General features: G+C 41.1%; 1 protein-coding gene across 12 annotated transcripts in view; it reads left to right on the top strand.

Moving 5' to 3' along the window:
* The window catches only part of WDR41 (WD repeat domain 41), a 165,954-nt gene that overhangs the window by 109,614 nt on the left and 35,177 nt on the right, over positions 1-21,163 (top strand). For 2 of the 12 annotated variants that reach the window (XM_055536627.1, XM_055536628.1), the window contains 2 exons: positions 6,821-6,936; positions 7,981-8,029. In XM_055536627.1, coding sequence (XP_055392602.1) covers positions 6,927-6,936; positions 7,981-8,029 — 59 coding nt within the window. In that variant the 5' untranslated portion in view covers positions 6,821-6,926. Of the gene's footprint in view, positions 1-3,909; positions 4,183-6,820; positions 6,937-7,980; positions 8,030-21,163 lie in introns of those variants that run through there. The other 10 variants (XR_008698752.1, XM_055536631.1, XM_055536624.1 and 7 more) reach the window with 7 other exon arrangements.

The following is a 21,163-nucleotide window of genomic DNA, read 5'->3' as shown; positions in this document are numbered from 1 at the left end:
TGTCAGCAAAGCAATGTCTTTGCTTTTTAATATGTGTCTAGGTTTGTCATAGCTTTACTTCCAAGAAGCAAACGTCTTCTAATTTCATGACTGTAGTCACCATCCACAGTAATTTTGGAGCCCAAGAAAAGGAAATCTGTTGCTGGTTCCACTTTTTCCCCCTCTATTTGCAGTGAAGTGATGGGACTGGATGCCATGATCTTAGTTTTTAAGCAGGCTTTTTCACTCTCCTCTTTCACCCTCATAAAGAGGCTCTTCAGTTCCTCTTTGTTTTCTGCCATTAGAGTGGTAGCATCTGCATATCTGAGGTTGTTGATATTTCTCCTGGCAGACTTGATTCCAGCTTGTAACTCATCCAGCCCGGCATTTTGAATGATGTGCTCTGCGTAAGTTAAATAAACATAGTATACAGCCTTGTACTCCCTTCTCAATTTTGAACCAGTCTGTTGTTCCATGTAAGGTTCTAACTGTTGCTTCTTGATCTACACATAGGTTTCTCAGGAGATAGGTAGGATAGTCGGGTATTCCTATCTCTTTGTTTTCCACATTTTGTTATGATCCACACAGCCAAAGGCTTTAGCATAGTCAATGAAACAGAAGTAGATGTTTTTCTGGAATTCCCTTGCTTTTTCTATGATGAAACAAATGTTGACAATTTGATCTCTGGTTCCTCTTCCTTTTCTAAATCCAGCTTGTACATCCAGAACTTCTTGGTTCATGTACAGTTGAAGCCTAGCTTGAAGGATTTTGAGCATTACCTTGCTAGCATGTGAAATGAATCCAAATGTGGGGTAGTTTGAACATTCTTTGGCATTGCCCTTCTTTGGGATTGATATTTTAATGATCTTTTAAAGCCCCCAAATTTTGGTTTATTGATTTTATGCATTCAAGTTCACTGACTTTTTTCTCTCTTCTGCTTTTCAGTTCATCCAATGAGTTTTAAATTTTGATTACTGTTTTTTTAATTCTGAAATTTTCATTTGGTTCTTCCATTTTATATATTGTATTTCTTTACTGATATTTTGTTGTTTAGTTGCTAAGTAGCATCTGACCATTTTGTGACCCCATGGGGTGTACCCTGTCAGGCTTTGTCCATGAGATTTTCCAGGCAAGAATACTGGAGTGGGTTGCCATTTCCTTCTTCAGGGGATCCTCCCAACCCATGGATCCGCTCCTGCGTTGTTGGCAGGCAGAGTCGCTACCACTGGGCCGGCTGGGAAGCCCTTGCTGACCCCTCACTTTCCATTGTAACATTTGTTTCCAGAGTGTCACAGTTGCCCTTTGAGCAGTTTTATAATAGCTCTTTGAAGTCATGTCAGATAATTCCAGCATTTGTATCATCTTGTCATTGGCATCTTTAATTATATTTTCCCATGTGAGTTTTTTGTATTTCTTCATATGCCAAGTAATTTCAGATTGAATTTCACACCTTTGTTTGTATTACACGAAGAACCTGTTTTAAGTCCCCTTGAGAACGTTGGTATTTTTATTTTAGTAAGCGATTAACCTGGCTAGTTCCAACCTTATGTGACTGCGGTTCCAATCTTGGTTCAATTTTAAAGTGTCAGCAGTGGTATTTGAATTTTTCCTCATTGTACCACCCAGTAATTAGCCTTGGGTCTGAGTGAAATTTTATGTTAGCTAAGTTCTCAGTGTCTTTGGTATGCTAGTTAGAACCATGCATATTCAGGTGAGAGGAGTGACCTCAGGAGTTAATATAAAATTCCCTGTGGTGTTTCCTTTTGCCACTATGTTTTTAGTGTTTTCTGGTTCTTTGGGGATCTCTCTTTTGGATCTCTGATTAGAAATCAGATGCTCCAGTTCTCTCTGAACTTTAAAGATTCCTATTCTGACTGTTCTAGCCATAAATAGAGGGCTTTTGCTGCATTTTCCTCTGTCTATATGACTGTGCTTACTTCTAGATTTGAGGCTGCACTGGATATAGGCTGGGAGAGCAGTTGTTGTTTAATCGCTAAGTTGTGCCTGACTCTGCAACCCCATGGACTGTAGCCTGCCAGGCTCCTCTGTCCATGGGTTACTGGAGGAAAAAGCAATGCTGAGTTGGTGTTGTTTTGAATTATTTTTTCCACCATTCTTTTTTGATTCTCATTCAGCTGCACTATCCAGGTTTTGTAGTGTTTACTTGGAAAGAAAAGGAGTTGTGTATTTAATCTGTCTTACCCCAAGTTGGACCCCTATTATGTTTTGAAAGTTTATATTCTGAATTTACACTCTTTATCAGGTAATTATTGCTGGAAGGGGGACCACTTCTAGGGCCCAAGAGTGGACTCTTGTCTGACACTCAGAAATGAATTGTCCGAAGAGACATATGTGCTGACAAAGCAAGAGACTTTATTGGGAAAGGGGTGCCTTGTGGAGAGCAGGAGGGTAAAGGAACCCAGGAGGACTGTTCTGCCATGTGGCTCGGGGTCCCTGGTTCTCTGGTGATGGGATTAGTTTCTGGGCTGTCTCTGGCCAATCATTCTGACTTAGAGTCCTTCCTGGTGGCACACTCATTGCTCAACCAAGATGAATGCCAGTGAAGAGGATTCTGGGAGGTAAGTAGGACATGTCTCCTTTTGACCTTTCCCAAATGCTTCTAAGTTGGTGGTGGCTTGTTAGTTCCATGTTCCTTACCAGGACTTCTTGTCCTAAAATAACTCATGTGAATAGTTACTATTTCACTTTCATCAAAATGAAAGTGAAAGAGGAGAGTGAAAAAGCTGGCTTGAAACTCAACATTCAAAAAACTAAGATCATGGCATCCGGTCCCATCACTTCATGGCAAATAGATGGGGAAACAATGGAAACAGTGACTTTATTTTATTTTCTTGGGCTCCAGAATCACTGCAGATGGTTACTGCAGCCATGAAATTAAAAGACACTTGCTCTTTGGACTCGATGGACGCTAGTCTGAGTGAACTCCGGGAGTTGGTGATGGACAGGGAGGCCTGGCGTACTGCAATTCATGGGGTCGCAAAGAGTTGGACGTGACTGAGTGACTGAACTAACTGCTCTCTGGAAGAAAAGCAATGACCAACCTGCTGCTGCTGCTGCTAAGTCGCTTCAGTTGTGTCCGACTCTGTGCGACCCCATGGACTGCAGCCTACCAGGCTTCTCCATCCATGGGATTTTCCAGGCAACAGTACTGGAGTGAGGTGCCATTGCCTTCTCCATGACCAACCTAGACAGCATATTAAAAAGCAGAGACATTACTTTGCCGAGAAAGGTCCATCTAGTCAAAGCTTTGTTTTTTCTAGAAGTCATATATGCATGTGAGAGTTGGACCATAAAGAAAGCTGAGAGGCAAGGAATTGATGCTTTTGAACTGTGGTGTTGGAGAAGACTCTTGAGAGTCTATTGAATAGTTCAAACAGTTTCTGTCAAGTACATTTGTTGTCTAGATGGACAGAGGAAGGCTTAGTACTTCCCACTCTTTCTGCTTTCCTGAGGTTTCTCTAGTATACTCTTATAAAATTCTTTCTCGGCTGCCCTAAAAGAAAGCAAAGGAGGAATCTGGACCAGTGCTTTCTAGATCAGAAGAGTATTCTTTAAATTCTGGTGTACGCATATGCCACTGGATTAGTCCAGATGAAAGGGTTTAGGGAAGTACACCTTCTCCAGGCAGCTCTTTAGTAAACTGCGGGGAGAGGGAAAGATTTCCTGATCCCCAAGCCAAGTAAAAGATGCACAAGCCATCTAAAAAAGGAGGGTAGTATTTCTTCCCGGCATGATCTTGCTCTGCCGGATCCAGCTGCAGCGCCACACACGTCCACTAGGGGCCGCTCCAACGACCCAATCTGGGCGCGCAAACCGGGCGACGCCCCGCGCGTGCTCACTGGGTGTAGTGTACGCCTCTGAACCTCCGCGGACACCCTAGCTTTGGGCTGCTGCTCCCCTGGTGGCTACGCTAAAGCAAACCTTTAGTAGCTGGGTACGGCAGCTCTTTGGGGACAAAAGTCTTCCGTCTGGGGTAGGCTCCGCTTCGCGCTCACGGGTCTTTCGGGCAGACCTGAGCCGGCAAGTATCAGAGGGTGCGCTGTGCTGCTATCGGGGACCAGGAAGAGGCCGGGCTTGCGCGGAGCTGGGGTTGACCTGGGCCGGGGCCTGCAGGACGCCGTCGCTGCCCGGATGTTGCGATGGCTGATCGGGGGAGGCCGAGAACCACAGGGACTGGCCGAGGTAAATCGCCGGGTGGACCCTGCCTGCCGCCGTAGCGGCCTAGCCTGCCCGAACTGTGGCTGCTGTCTGAGCCCGACTCGCATCTGGATGTGGGACACCCGGCGGAGGCGGGGCCTGCGGGTTCCGAGGGCGAGGTCGGCGGGGGTGGGGGCCCTTTCCCTGCTAGGTAGACCCCACTTCCAGGAGGTGTGGAGACGGAAACTGATGGAGTCCAACGACAGAATCAAGGACGCCCAATTAGTCTTCTGCCTACTTAAAGCAGTCTCATTCTAATTTAAAAAGCATCCAATTTAGTAGAGAGTAAGATGGTGTGACTGCAGATTTACACTTTTGGTTTGTTTGATATTTTGTCACTTAACATCAACTGATGTGTGCTCAGGGAATATGAAATTAATTTCATTAATTCTATAAAACCAAAAAAGATGTGATTGTTTTAAAAATCAATAATTTGCTTAAAAGTTAAAATTATATTCGAATTATTTTGAGTTCCATAGTCACACTTTCTTCATGGGCCTGAATAGCTGAATAGACTTAAATGTTGAGAATAAAGTAATTTTGGAACCTGGAAAGTATTGAGGTCTGGAATTTATTTCAAATGCTACTCAAGAATAGGATTCATGTTGAATTCTCTCTCTTTTTTATAGGGAATATTTTGATTGTTAAGAAAAACTTGAGTTGTAAGCAGTCTTCTCCATTTTAACTTCCTCATATCTTTACAGTTGAGGCTTATTATCGTTGTCTTAAAAAGTATTTCTTATTTAAAATTAGGTTTATTACAGATAGGCTTAAATTCTAAAGATTGTGAAAGAATTGTGGAAAATTGACTAGTTCGTGTGTGATATATATGACAGTTCCTTACTAGCCGAATTCTTTTTTTAATCATAGAATTTGCTTAATTCTGCCCTGTTTAGCAAGCTTTCATTTGGAGGAAGTAGTGTACAGTTTTCAAACTTCTTGCATTTGCTTTTTCTCATCAAAACCACTGCTAGAAGGGCGATGGGATAAATGAAAAAATTACTGCTTTGAGTTAATTTTTTTTAAACATTAATGAGTGTTAAATTGTGTATTTCTTCATGTAAAAGTACTTGTGTTTTATAACTGCTGTGAATTTGTACATTATCCGAAGCAGTGATTCTTCATTCATTATGCAGGAACTTTGTATCTAGGCTTCTAGTTTAAAACAATGTTTGCCTACTGGGATGGTTTTGCCCGTTAGATGACATTTGGCAATGTCCAGAGACATTTTTCATTGTCACTATTGAGGGGTTCAGGGAGAGGTTGGATTTCTATTGACATGTAGTGTGTACAAGCCAGGAATGATGTTCAGCATTCTGAAAAGCACAGGAAAATCCTCAGCAAAAGAATTACCTGGTCCAAAATGTCAGTATTGTCATGTTTGAGAAGCTACAATTTAGAGGTTAAGGAAAGAAGTTTTATCATGAAATACTACTGGAGTTGACTATAGGAATGGAATTGGTAAGATCTACCTTACAGAATTATTCAGTGAGTTATAAGCCATATGTGCCTTTATACAGTGTCTGGCATATGGATTGCCACTCATATATTTTCAAATAGAAATGAAGGTGTGTAAGTCTTAGGACTAAGCATCATACTGTGTAAATTTACCAATTATCTTTATCAATATTGTCCAAAGTTGAATTTATTGAATTCATTGACTATGAATTATTTCATTTTTCCTTTGTTCATTCAGTACGCATGTTGAGTGCCTGTAATGGCGTAGGCACTGTTTTAGTCTATGTTATATTTTACCCCTTTGACTTAAAGTTGTATTTCTGCCAAATTTTGAGAAACACCCATTTAAAAATATTGTGTTGGTTTGGCCCATTAGTTTTTTAGATCAGGTTTATTGAGGTATCAGATCAGATCAGTCGCTCAGTCGTGTCCGACTCTTTGCGACCCCATGAATCGCAGCACGCCAGGCCTCCCTGTCCATCACCAACTCCCGGAGTTCACTCAGACTCACGTCCATCGGGTCAGTGATGCCATCCAGCCATCTCATCCTCTGTCGTCCCCTTCTCCTCCTGCCCCCAATCCCTCCCAGCATCAGAGTCTTTTCCAATGAGTCAACTCTTCTCATGAGGTGGCCAAAGTACTGGAGTTTCAGCCTCAGCATCATTCCTTCCAAAGAAATCCCAGGGCTGATCTCCTTCAGAATGGACTGGCTGGATCTCCTTGCAGTCCAAGGGACTCTCAAGAGTCTTCTCCAACACCACAGTTCAAAAGCATCAATTCTTTGGCACTCAGCCTTCTTCACAGTCCAACTCTCACATCCGTACATGACCACAGGAAAAACCATAGCCTTGACTAGACGAACCTTTGTTGGCAAAGTAATGTCTCTGCTTTTGAATATGCTATTTCCATAAAACAAAATGCATCTTTTAAAATTTATTTTGACCTGAAAATATTTAAATTTATGATGTGGATTTGTGCTAAGAGAAATGTTTTATGTTAAATTGGCAGTTACTTAATATTAGGGGAAATAATATATAGTATTAGGATATCATATATTACAGTTTCTAAAATCTTGTATTCTTAGATGTATACCATATAGTTTTATTCCAATATGATATTTTATCATAAATCATTTTATGTTTTTTTCTGTTTCCCCCATTACAAGAAATCTCCTTTACAGACAATAGGTGAAGAACAAACCCAGAACCCCTACACTGAACTGCTTGTACTGAAAGCTCATCATGACATTGTACGGTATCTGGTACGGTTAGATGACTCCAGGTAAGCAGCTCTAGTTACCCAATTGACTACTGTTTGGAAAGAGTTTTTTTTTGGGAATTTTACATTAAAAACAAATTCAGAATTAACCCAGTTTTTCTAAAAATTTTGGAACTGATCAGTGATAGCATTTAGTAGAAATTGACCTCAGTGGCTTGATGAAATATGTGTCTGAAGTCTTTTTGCTCAGAAGTTAGGGTATCATTTCTGGTGATTTGATGCTTATTTTTGCTTGTTCAAAGTTTTGGGTTTCTTTTTTGTTATTGTTTTTGAGTACTCAACAAATACTCTTGTTAGTTTAAAGGAAATGTGTGACTTTAAAATGTTGGTGGGAGTTTTAACTGTATGTTAAGGTGAATCTAAACTTGAGAGCCAGCCCAGGTGGCACAGTGGTAAACAGTCCCCTGCCACTGCAGGAGACACAAGAGATGCGGTGATCCCTGGGTCGGGAGATCCCCAGAGAAGGAAATGGCTGCCCACTCCAGTATTCTTGCCTGGAAAAGTCCTCGGACAGAGGAGCCTGGCGGGCTATAGTCCAGGGGGTCACAGAGTCAGACATGAGTGAGCACGCGCGTGCGCAGACACACACACCCCCCCCACATACACACAGGTACCTCCCAGGAATGTACTATTTTCAGTAGAAGATTAGGAAAAGTATTTAATCTGAATTTTTTGTTATTCGAAATGTACCTTATTCTTTTTTTTTTTTTTCTTAACACCAAAACCAGTTTGTATTGCGTTACAGCTAGTTAGCAACGCTGTGACAGTTTCAGGTGAACAGTGAAGGGACTCAGCCATGCACATCCATACATACACACGCATCCACTCTCCCCCACACCCTTTCCATCCTGGTTGGCACATAACATTGAGCAGACTTCCCTGTGCTATTCAGTAGGTTTTTGTTGTTATCCATTTTAAATACAGCAGTGTGTACAGGACCTTCCCAAAGTCCTTAACTATCTCTTCCCCGCAGCCACTATGGGTTCATTTTCTAAGTCTGTGAGTCTCTTTCTGTTTTATAAGTTTATTTGTGTCATTTCTTTTTAGATTCCACGTGTAAGGGATGTCATATGATATATCTCCTCTACTTCACTCGGTACGACACTCTCGAGGTCCATCCATGTTGCTGCACATGGCCTTAGTCCATCCTTTTTAATGGCTGAGTAACATTCCCCCCACTTCTCTCTCTCTCTCTCTGTATATATATGTATATACATGCATATATATATATTTATTTCTTTATCCATTCCTCTGTCAGTGGACATTTATGTTGTTTCCACGTCTTGGCCGTTGTAAGCAGTGCTGCAGTGAACCTTGGGGTGCGTGTATCTTTTCAGGCCATGTTTTTCTCTGGATATACCCCCAGGAGTGGATGTAGGGTCATTAGGTAGCTCCGTTTTTAGTTTTGTAAGGAGCCTCCATACTGTTCTCCACAATGGCCTATTCCAATTTACATTCCCACCAACGTTGCAGGAGGGTTCCCTTCTCTCCACTCCCTCTCCAGCATTTGTTGTTTGTAGGTTTTTGATGATGGCCAGTCTGACCAGTGTGAGGGATATCTCACTGTAGTTTTGATCTGCATTCCTCTAATAACTAGCAGTTTTGAACATCTTTTCACGTGCCCAAAGGCCATCTGTTTGTCCTCTGTAGAGAAATGTCTGTTCAGGTCTTCTGCCCGTTTTTTGAGTGGGTTGTTTGTTTTGATGCTATTAAGTGTCATAAGCTGTTTGTAAATTTTGGAGACCAGTCCCTTACCAGTCACATCATTTGCAAATATTTTCCCTCAGTCTGTGGGTTGTCTTTTTGTTTTGTTTATTGTTTCATTGCTGTGAAAAAGCTTTTGAGTTTAAGTAGGTCCCATTTGTTTATTTTTGCTTTTATTTCCATTATTCTGAGAGATGGGTTAAAAATGATTTTGCTGTGATTTATGTCAGAGAGTGTTCTACCTAAGTTTTCCTCTAAGAGTTTTATAATGTCTGATCTTACATTTATGTCTTTAATCCATTTTGCGCTTATTTTTGTGTGTGGGGTTAAGAAATGATCTAATTTTGTTCTTTTACATGTGGCTGTCCAGTTTCCCCAGCACCATTTGTTGAAGAGACTCTTTCCAACATTGTGTAATCTTGCATCCTTTGTCATAGATTAATTGACTAGGTGCATGGGAAAATGTACCTTTATTCTATACTTCCTTGCTAACATGTATAATGTTGTATTTAGTATATTTGCAAATAGAGAAGGTGTATAGGTCTTAGGACTGTAGATTTAGCTTGTTATTGATCTGTAGGTCTGTTTTATTAAGCCTCTGTTCAACTATATGCTTATCCTTTGTAGCCTCTATCACAAATAATGATTACACAAGTAATTGTGTAAGTGTACAATATTTATCTTTCTCTCTAGATGAGAGTGAGGGACATGTTTTTTTCTTATTCTCCACAGTATCTTTAGTACCTGGCATGGTGCCTTACATGTAGCAGGTAACTAATAATTGTTAAATGAGTGAGTGACTCCCTCAACTATTAAGTGTACATGTTGCATGCCATGCTGAATCCCTAACCCCACTTCTCTTGTCTCTATCAACTACTCCACTATCATCTCTTAACTTTCTCTTTTGTCTTTGATACCACCTTCATTATTTTTCATCCATTTTGGACTCAGTGGGTGACTGCCACTGTGATTATTTCCAATTCTCGGTATCATGGCTGGTGTCCTTTAGCCTTGTCTTCTCTGCTTTTCTTGTGTCTTTGGTGTTAGTTGGTTGCCCCCGTGCAGTGCAGTTCTGGCAGTGCCTGGGGTTGCGATGCATTGTAAAGGTTAAGAGCACAGTCCCTTCACCACAGGCACAGCTGCAGTCGCTGCGGTTCCCAGGCCACCTGCACTTTGGGCCAGTTAGCCACAAATTCTCACTACCCCCTCAGGCTTGGTAATTCTCTAGAATGACTAACAGGACTTAGGAAAGCATGATATTTATGATTACAGTTTTTTAAAAATTAATTAAATTGGAGGCTGATTACAGTATTGTAGTAGTTTTTTGCCATACATTGACATGAATCAACCATGGGTGTACATGTGTCCCCCATCCTGAACCCCCCTCCTAACCCCCTTCCCATCCCATCCCTCAGGGTTGTCCCAGTTCACCAGCTCTGAGTGCCCTGTTTGCATCGAATTCATGCATTGAATTTGGGCTGGTGATGTATTTCATATATGTAATATACATGTTTCAGTGCTAGTCTCTCAAATCATCCCACCCTCGCCTTCTCCCACAGAGAATATCTGTGTCCCTTTTGCTGACTTACATATAGGGTCATTGTTACCATCCTTCTAAATTCCATATATATGCGTTAATATACTGTATTGGTGTTTTTCCTTCTGACTTACTTCATTCTGTATAGTAGGCTCCAGTTTCATCCACCTCATTAGAACTGATTCAAATGCATTCTTTTTAATAGCTGAGTAATATTCCATTGTGTATATGTACCACAGCTTTCTTATCCATTCTTCTGCCGATGGACATCTAGGTTGCTTCCATGTCTTGGCTATTATAAACAGTGCTGTGATGAACATTGGGGTACACGTGTCTCTTTCAATTCTGGTTTCCTCGGGGTATATGCCCAGCAGTGGGATTGCTGGGTCATAAGGCAGTTCTATTTCCAGTTTTTTAAGGAATCTCCACACTGTTCTCCATAGTGGCTGTACTAGTTTGCATTCCCACCAACAGTGTAAGAGGGTTCCCTTTTCTCCACACCTTCTCCAGCATTTATTGTCTGTAGACTTCGATAGCAGCCATTCTTACTGGCATGAGATGGTACATCATTGTGGTTTTGATTTGCATTTCTCTGATAATGAGTGATGTTGAGCATCTTCTCATGTGTTTGTTAGCCATCTGTATTATTATAAAGGATATGATTGGGGCTAGCCAAATGAAGAGATACAGAGTCAGGTCTAGAAGGACACCGAATGCAAGGTTTCTGTGTCCTCAGGACACATCCCCCTTTCAGTGTATCAGTGTGCATCACCAGTGAGGAAGGTCCCTCAAACTTTGGGTGTCCAGAATTTTATTGGGGTTTTATTACATGGGGATGATTATTTCACTTATTTGCCACATGACTGAACTCAGTTTCCAGTCCTTCTCTACCTGTCGTCCCCTCCCTGAGCCCCCAGGTTGGGAGGTCAGGATGATATCCCATGGCTCAAAGTCCCAAACCTCTAATTACATGGTTCATATTTCCCACATGGCCAGTCCCCATCCTTACATTGTCTAAGGGTCCACCATGAGTCATCTCATTAGCATAAACTCAGGTGAGGTCTGAGGGACCCAGCTCTCTTTTAGAAACCAAGGACAAGTCCAGCCAAATTATTGTATGAACACATGCTCTTCAGATTTTTAAGATTTCACATTGATTGCTATCCTTCAACCAGAGAAGGCAATGGCACCCCACTCCAGTACTCTTGCCTGGAAAATCCCATGGACAGAGGAGCCTAGTGTGCTGCAGTCCATGGGGTCGCTAAGAGCGACTTTACTTTCACTTTTCACTCTCATGCATTGGAGAAGGAATTGGCACCCCACTCCAGTGTTCTTGCTTGGAGAATCCCAGGGACAAGGGAGCCTGGTGGGCTGCTGTCTATGGGGTCGCACAGAGTTGGACACGACTGAAGCGACTTAGCAGCAGCAGCAGCTATGCTTCAAAATGTCTTCTTGATTATTCTTATTACATAGTTTGAAGAATTTGAAGAAAAGGCCATCTCATAGAATAATGATCATTGTACAGATACTGATATTTGATTGCATTTTCCCAGTGTGGTGCTTGTGTGAAGGCTAAGTCTCTTTAGTTGTGCCTGACTCTGTGACCCTATGGACTGTAGCCTGCCAGGCTCCTCAGTCTATGGGATTCTCCAGGCAAGAATACTGGAGTGCGTTGTCATGCCCTTATCAGGGGGATCTTTCTGACCCAGGGATCGAACCCGCATCTCTTATGTCTCCTGTGTTGGCAGGCAGGTTCTTTAACACTGTGTATACTTCAGTGTTCTTGCCTGGAGAATCCCAGGGACGGGGGAGCCTGGTGGGCTGCCGTCTCTAGGGTCGCACAGAGTCGGACACGACTGAAGTGACTTAGCATAGCATAGCGTAGCATACTTCAGTTATTCAGCGATGTAGTAAGTGTTTTGTCAATAGTAGAGCTATAGAAGAGAATATCAGCTATCTATTACCATTGTCAAATATCAGCCCAAGCAGTGACTACAGCCATGAAATTAAAAGATGTGTGCTCCTTGGAAGAAAAGCTATGCCAAACCTAGACAGTGTACTAAAAAGCAGAAACATCATTTTGCCAACAAAGGTCCATATGGTCAAAGCTGTGGTTTTTCCTGTAGTCATGTACGGATGTGAGAGTTGGACCATAAAGAAGACTGAGTGCCAAAGAATTGATGCTTTTGAACTGTGGTGTTGGAGAACTCTTGAGAGTCCCTTGGACTGCAAGGAGGTCAAACCAGTCCATCCTAAAGGAGATCAACCCTAAATACTCATTAGAAGGACTGATGCTGAAGCTCCACCTGATGTGAAGAGCCAACTCATTGGAAAAGACTCAGATGCTGGGAAAGATTGAGGGCAGGAGAAGTGGGTGGCAGGGGTTGAGATGGTTGGATGGCATCACTGACTCAATGAACATGGGTTTGAGCAAACTCTGGGAGATGGTGAAGGACAGGGAAGCCAGGTTTGCTCCAGTCCATGGGGTCGCAAAAATTCGGCATGACTGAGCAACTGAACAACAGCAACAAAAGCAAACAATTTATTGCACTGTTTTGTGGGGTGACATTTGGGTAGGCTCAGCTTAATGGGTTCTGTTGTCTGTGCCAGGATCAGCTGATCTTGTTTAGGTTCATGTATGCTTCTGTGGTCACCTGGTGGGTTGGTTGGGGTTGGCAGGTTCACAGTAGCCTCAGCTGGGATGACTGGGGATCTCTCCATGTGGTTGGTCGAATGCTGTTGCAATAGGAATGGAATTTAAACATTGGTAAAAGGGCCCCAGCGTAAAACTCTTCAAGGCTGTTTTCAGTATGTTTGCTGCTGTTTCATTGGTTAAAGCAAGTCAGAAGCTGGCATGAAGTCAGTGCGTTGATGAATGAACTCTATCTCTTGATGGGAGAAGCAACTAAATCCTGTTGCAGAAGGTGGTAGATACAGGGAGGGAGATTGTTGGTCACGTTTATTGTATACCACAGTGCATCTAAATGTCTTGAATAGATTTTTAAAAAAGGCCAACTTTTTTGGCTTTTGCAATCAGGTGAACATATTACTATATGAACCACATTTAATTCTTTGTCTTCAAGTCATGACTACGTCAGAATTTGCATGTAATTAGGTATGAAGTTTTTCACTCAGTTGCAGACCTGAAGAAATTTTGATCTCTTTTGTTTGAAAAAATTTAATTCTGTAGTGTACTTTTAAAAAACCTGAAAGAGTCATTATTGTAAAAAGTACATTACAAATATGCAAGTGATGTAACTGTTATAAGCAGAAGAGCACAGTGTTTTCATTCTAATGTAATAGTTTAGATAGTTCAGGTATAGCTTTCCCATTACATATGTACATTATTTATGCATTGTCAAATTACAGAAATACCTTTCCAGTATTTAAATAGTATATCATTATTCCTTTTATGTTTTTATTTAGTTTTTATGGACATCACATTCTGGATTTTTGGTCAACTGTTGTAATCCAGGTTTCACGCTTCAGGTCTTTAGATAATATCATTTTATTGAGAATTTTGCAGAAGGATTTTCTTGTTTTCTTGGTGGCTCAGCTAAAACCAGTGAGTGGAAAATTTTCTCAGATTGGTTTTTGAAGATACCAAATAAATCCTGTATAACCTAACAGACAGCTGCCTTTTCTTTTCTTCTTTAGTATTTTTTGAACATGAAGTGAGGGTCATATTGATTGGGAGATCACTAAAGAAGGCTAAGCCTCAGCAAGAGTCTTCCAAAAAATGGACTGTGCTAAAATTGCATGTAATACTCTAGCATTTGACACATTAAACTAAACTGAGTTCATAACACATTTTAAGAATAGTTTTCTCTGTTGCTCATTTGACCATCCCTTGCTTCTCCAGGAAACAGACAAGGTTATATAGGATGGTGATCATGACTGGAAAAGAATCAGATGACCCATGAAATGCCAGACTGGAGCCCAGAGTGTACCCCTAGGATGACTGAAGCTGTACATTCACAGGGATCTAGACAAGCAGTACAGTTTGATAATTCACTAACAGTGAACAATATGTTACATCTTTAAGAAAATATTCTAAAGCTAAGAATATCTTTCTAAAGGTATTCTTAGTTTCTTTCTAAAACTAAAAATAACATTTAGAGAATAGAAATCAGTAGTCAAGACCATTTACATCCTCCTAATACCTCAGTTCCTTGGGAAGTAGACAATAAAATGGAGTTAAGCATGAGAAAAGATTGTTAGAAATACGAAAGGAAAGGGAAGAAGCAGGATTGGACTAGGGGAGCCATCTCAAACTGTGATGGAGATTTAACCAAGTCTCTGTAAGCCCAGTATGGACTCTGGAGGAAAGAATGCTCTTTGGATGGTCCTGCTTTAGGGAAATAACTAGGACTGTCTAACCTGCATGCTTGGACACTGGCTGAGGGTCATCCAGAAATGTGCCCTGGCTTCCACCACCTTGCTTCTGTCACAGGGACTGGGTGCCAGCTGAGAGAGTTTTTGTGCGTGCTTAATCGCTTCAGTCGTGTCTGACTCTCTGCGACCCCATGGACCATCGCCTGCTGGGCTCCTCTGTCCATGGGATTCTCCAGGCAAGAATACTGGAGTGGGTTGCCATTTCCTTCTCCAAAGAGGTAGTTTAACTTCAGCTTGAAAGCTGAAATGGACTCTGAAGTCAACAGCTGGAGGCAGATTAACTGCCTTCCTCATAACTGGGCAGCTAGTCCTGTCTTGAAGGGGTATCTGCAAGTCAAGATCTATACTGCCCTTCTATACAAACTATCTTGAGATCAGTAATGTTTGATGAGAGGACATTCTCTTTATAGAAGGATTCAAGCTAGGAAGAATCATAGAATTGGACTGTTATTTTGCCGTCTCTAATAGAATAACAAATTTAGGCAATGCTTATTGATAGCTGTTAACATCACAAACACACACACACACACAAAAGATGGCCAGAAATTGTATTTCCTGTTGGGGAATATAAACTCCTTATGAAGCAGTCTTACCAAATAGTCAAATTTAAATATGATTAAGTCTCTAGATGTCTCGGTTTACTAGAAACACAAGAGACACAGATGCATATCAAATGATAACATAAGAAGGTAGCTGACAAAAGCCAGACTGTGAGAACTCTGAAGACAAATGCTTAATTACAAGGAGAAGAATATATGAAGAAAGAATAAAATAAGAGAGACTTTAGAGATATATCGATCAGTTGCAGTATATGAACCTTATTCATGGACTGTATCATCCATGGGGTCGCAAGCAGTTGGACATGACTGAGTGTCCAACTTTCACTTTTCACTAGATCTTACTTCCAATATACTTAAAAAACATTGTGAGACAAATTTGATTACATTGTGGTGATATTAAGGAATTAAATGTTAACTTATTTGTGATGTAAATACGTATTGAAGTATTTATTGATGAAATGAAATACGGGATTTGCATCAAAATAATCTGCAGGGGGTGGGTATTGACTGTGGTACAGATGAAACAATATTGGTCATAAGTTGATAATTATTGAAGACATGTGATGAGTACCTGGAGATTTTTGTTATACTGTTCTCACTTTTATATGTATTTAAATTCTTCATAAGGAACAGTTTAAAATTATATATATTTGATATAGAGGGAAGAACCCTCCAGTTTAAAAGCTATTTTTGTTTCAGATATTTTTTCTTGGGTATTATTAGAAGTAGGAATCACACACATAGATGTGAACCCATCAGCTTAATAAGCTGGATTACCAGCTAGCAACCCAGCTAGCAAAAAGCAGGATTAAAGGATGTAGCTTTGATATACAACCACAGTGGGTTTCCTAATTTTCACCCTGAGTTATGTAGACTTATTCACTGAATTGCTGGTACAGCTGGTCATTCACAAGCTTCCCACTCTGCTGTAAGTTTACCTCAAAAGTAAGAGCAAACCAGACTGTTCCCTTGCTGTGCTGCGCTGTGCTGTGCTTAGTCGCTCAGTCATGTCCGACTCTTTGGGATTGCGTGGACTGTAGCCTGCCAGGCTCCTTTGTCCATGGGATTCTCCAGGCAAGAATATTGGAGTGGGTTGCCATGCCCTCCTTGTTCCCTTGCTATGAACATACAAATCTTAGAGAACCCAGAATGGTCTGATCTGAGCATACTCAATGAGTTCTTTAAACTTATTTATTACTCAGTGGGACAGAGAGGCCAAGAATATTTCTGTAGTAGAAGTTCCTTCCAGAGAAGGCAATGGAGCCTGGTAGACTGCAGTCCTTAGGGTTGCTAAGAGTCGGACACAACTGAGCGACTTCACTTTCACTTTTCACTTTCATGCATTGGAGAAGGAAATGGCAACCCACTCCAGTGTCCTTGCCTGGAGAATCCCGGGGACGGCGGAGCCTGGTGGGCTGCTGTCTATGGGGTCACAAAGAGTCGGACACGACTGAAGCGACTTAGCAGCAGCAGCAGAAGTTCCTTCACAGGTATTTGAGCTCAGAGAGATGTAGTTTCCCACCAATTTAAGTCACACAGAATTTTTTGTATTCTAATACTTACAAACTTGATGTGGTTTAACTTTGTGATTTGGGGGAGGTGAAAGCTTATCAAAGATTTTACCTTTGCAAATAACTGGGAACTAAAGATTTTTCCATCTTTATGCTATTTGTGAGACGTTTATATTAGAATTGTGGTAAATACATGTGCTTGTGCTTAGTTGCTCATTCATGTCCGACTCTTTGCGACCCCATGAATCGCAGCACACCAGGCCTCCCTGTCCATCACCAACTTCCAGAGTTCACTCAGACTCACGTGTTACTTAGTCAAGGGAAAAATTTTTTGATGCTAGAGTAGATCATGAAAGAGTCAGCAGCATAAATATCTATGGTTCCTGAAAATGCTTTGACGTTGCCTTCAGCTTCTCTTACAAGTTTCTGTCTACAAACTTCTCTAATTTTCTTCAAGTAATTCTAGCATCAAGGTAAGTAAAAGTCTATTTTAAATGAAAATTTTGTTATTTTTTATTTTTGTCTGGTTTCTGATATTAGCATTTTTCAACCTTATTATAAAAACTATATACTATTTTAGTTGCATTATGATTAGAAAGTACTTGTGGATTTGGTGGAAAGGGACTTCTGCATTGTCATAATAATACTCTGTTTTTATTTTTCCAGGACTTTATGGTTATGTAAATATTGAATACAAGAAAGTTTTATGTTTAGGTTTATGGCTTATCTTTTTTTATGTCCTTTAAGGTTATATTTGAATCTGTAGCACCTTTGATTTAATTAAAATAAATTCTCCTGAATAAGAACTATTAAATAAGCACTTAAGTGATTGCCATAGAAATTATTGCAGTAATACTTTATTTTACACAAATCTTTGTGACCTTTTGCTGTACTTTCAGCCCACAGTTGGCAAGAATGAGAATACTTTGCTGAGCTATCCAAAGGAAGGTATTTACAGGAACTGATTCCTATAAATTGAAATAAGCATTACAGAATTCTCAGTGGACTGATAATTTGGACCCTGTAGCATTCCATCATATTGCAGACTGTGAGCCCTTCAAAGACAGGAACTTAGCTCATTGATCTTTACTTTCAGGATCAAGCATATAAATATATAAAATTAATGCTTAATGTATAGTTAAAGCTTACTGAAGATTTCTAGAATAAGTAAATCATTGTTCAGTTCAGTTCTGTCGCTCAGTCGTGTCTGACTCTTTGCGACCCCATGAACCACAGCACACCAGGCGTCACTGTCCATCATCAACTCCCAGAGTCTACCCACACCCATGTCCATCGAGTTGGTGATGCCATCCAATCATCTCATCCTCTGTCATCCCCTTCTCCTGCCCTCAATCTTTCCCAGCATCAAGGTCTTTTCAAATGAGTCAGCTCTTTGCATCAGGTGGCCAAAGTATTGAAGTTTCAGCTTCAACATCAGTCCTTCCAATGAACACCCAGGACTGATCTCCTTTAGGATGGACTGGTTGGATCTCCTTGCAGTCCAAGGAACTCTCAAGAGTCTTCTCCAACACCACAGTTCAAAAGCATCAATTCTTCAGTGCTCAGCTTTCTTCACAGTCCAACTCTTGGAAAAACCATAGCCTTGACTAGACGGACCTTTGTTGGCAAAGTAATACCTCTGCTTTTCAATATACTATATAGGTTGGTCACTTTCCGTCCAAGGAGTAAGCATCTTTTAATTTCATGGCTGCAGTCACCATCTGCAGTGATTTGGGAGCCCAGAAAAATAGTCAGCCACTATTTCCACTGTTTCCCCATCTATTTCCCATGAAGTGATGGGACCAGATGCCATGATCTTAGTTTTCTGAATGTTGAGCTTTAAGACAACTTTTTCACTCTCCACCTTCACTTTCATCAAGAGGCTTTTTAGTTCCTCTTCACTTTCTGCCATAAGGGTGGTGTCATCTGCATATCTGAGGTTATTGATATTTCTCCCGGCAATCTTGATTCCAGCTTATGCTTCTTCCAGCCCAGAGTTTCTCATGATGTACTCTGCATAGAAGTTAAATAAGCAGGGTGACAATATACAGCATTGACATACTCCTTTTCCTATTTGGAACTAGTCTGGTGTTCCATGTCCATTTCGAACTGTTGCTTCCTGACCTGCATATAGGTTTCTCAAGAGGCAGGTCAGGTGGTCTGGTGTTCTCATTTCTTTAAGAATTTTCCAGTTTATTGTGATCCACACAGTCAAAGGCTTTAGTATAGTCAATAAAGCAGAAATAGATGTTTTTCTGGAACTCTCTTGCTTTTTCCATGATCCAGCGGATGTTGGCAATTTGATCTCTGGTTCCTCTGCCTTTTCTAAAACCAGCTTGAACATCTGGAAGTTCACGGTTCATGTATTGCTGAAGCCTGGCTTGGAGAATTTTGCGTGTGAGATGGGTACAATTGTGCGGTAGTTTGAGCATTCTTTGGCATTGCCTTTCTTTGGGATTGGAATGAAAACTGAGCTTTTCCAGTCCTGTGGCTACTGCTGAGTTTTCCAAATTTGCTGGCATATTGAGTGCAACATTTTCACAGCATCATCTTTCAGGATTTGAAATCACTCACCTGGAATTTCATCGCCTCCACTAGCTTTGTTCGTAGTGATGCTTTCTAAGGCCCACTTGACTTCACATTCCAGGATGTCTGGCTCTAGGTGAGTGATCACACCATTGTGACTATATGTTTGCTTATCCACACTGCTTGAGAACAGTGCTTTCTTGATTTTATTATAAGTCAGCCACTGTGACTTTTATTATAAGTCAGCCACTGTACAAATTATTATTTTTTTTGCCTTTTAAAAAATTTTTATTTATTTTTTAATTGAAGGATAATTGCTTCACAGAATTTTGTTCTCTGTCAAACCTCAGCATGTATCACCCATAGGTGTACATATATCCCCTCCCTCCTGAATCTCCCTCCCATCTCCCACCCTGTCCCACCCCTCTAGGTTGATACAGAACCTCTGTTTGAGTTTCCTGAGCCATACAGCAAGTTCCCATTGGCCGTCTATTTTACATATGGTAATGTAAGTTTCCATGTCACTTTTTCCATACATTTCACCCTCTCCTCCCCTGTCTCCATGTCCATAAGTCTTTCTCTGGGTCTGTTTCTCCATTTCTTCCCTGTAAATAAATTATTCAGTACCATTTTTCTAGATTCCATAAGTGAAAGTGAAGTCACTCAGTCATGTCCGACTCTTTGTGACCCCCATGGACTGTAACCTACCAGGCTCCTCTGTCCATGGAATTTTTCAGGCAGGAGTACTGGGGTGGGTTGCCATTTCCTTCTCCAGGGGATTTTCCCGACCCGGGGATTGAACCTGGGTCTCCCGCATTGCAGGAAGACGCTTTACCATCTGAGCATATATATGGATTAGAATATGATATTTATCTTTCTCTTTCTGACATACTTCGCTCTGTATAATCTAACCTCATTAGAACTGACTCAAATGCGTTCCTTTTTATGGTTGAGTAATATTCCACTGTGTATACGTACCACAGCTGCTTTATCCATTCATCTGTCGATGGACATCTAGGTTGCTTCCATGTCCTAGCTATTGTAAACAGTGCTGCAGTGAACAATGGGATACATGTGTCTTTTTCAATTTTGGTTTTCTCAACGTATATGCCTAGGAGTGGGATTGCTGGGTCATATGGTGGTTTTATTCCTAGTTTTTTAAGGAATCTCCATACCATCTTCCATAATGGCTGTATCAGTTTACATTCCCACCAACAGTGCAAGAGCATTCCCTTTTCTCCACACCCTCTTCAGCGTTTGTTTGTAGACTTTTTGATGATGGCCATTCTGACTGGTGTGAGGTGATATCTCATTGTAGTTTTGATTTGCATTTCTCTAATAGTGAGCAATCTTGAGCATCTTTTCAAATTATTTTTCTTGATAGTATTTGTATCATGGTTGCCTTCTACTCTACAAAATATAGATGATTGTTTTTTTTTGCCATGTAGTGAATGGATGGTAAAGAGTAGGGAAAAGCTATAATTTAGTTCATTAGTTCAGTTCAGTTCAGTCACTCAGTCGTGTCTGACTCTTTGTGACCCCATGAATCACAGCACGCCAGGCCTCTCTGTCCCTCACCAACTCCCGGAGTTCACTCAGACTCACGTCCATCAAGTCAGTGATGCCATCCAGCCATCTCATCCTCTGTCGTCCCCTTCTCCTCCTGCCCCCAATCCCTCCCAGCATCAGAGTCTTTTCCAATGAGTCAACTCTTCGCATGAGGTGGCCAAGTACTGGAGTTTCAGCTTTAGCATCATTCCCTCCAAAGAAATCCCAGGGCTGATTTCCTTCAGAATGGACTGGTTGGATCTCCTTGCAGTCCAAGGGACTCGCAGGAGTTCTCCAACACCACAGTTCAAAAGCATCAATTCTTCGGTGCTCAGCTTTCTTCACACTCCAACTCTCACATCCATAAGTGACCACTGGAAAAACCATAGCCTTAACTACATGGACCTTTGTTGGCAAAGTAATGTCTCTGCTTTTAAACATGCTATCTA

Source organism: Bubalus kerabau, chromosome 10 (assembly GCF_029407905.1).
Source record: "Bubalus kerabau isolate K-KA32 ecotype Philippines breed swamp buffalo chromosome 10, PCC_UOA_SB_1v2, whole genome shotgun sequence".
NCBI classification, from domain to species: domain Eukaryota; kingdom Metazoa; phylum Chordata; class Mammalia; order Artiodactyla; family Bovidae; genus Bubalus; species Bubalus kerabau.
Note: the sequence above shows the minus strand (reverse complement) of the source record. Positions and strands in the feature narration are given on the sequence as shown.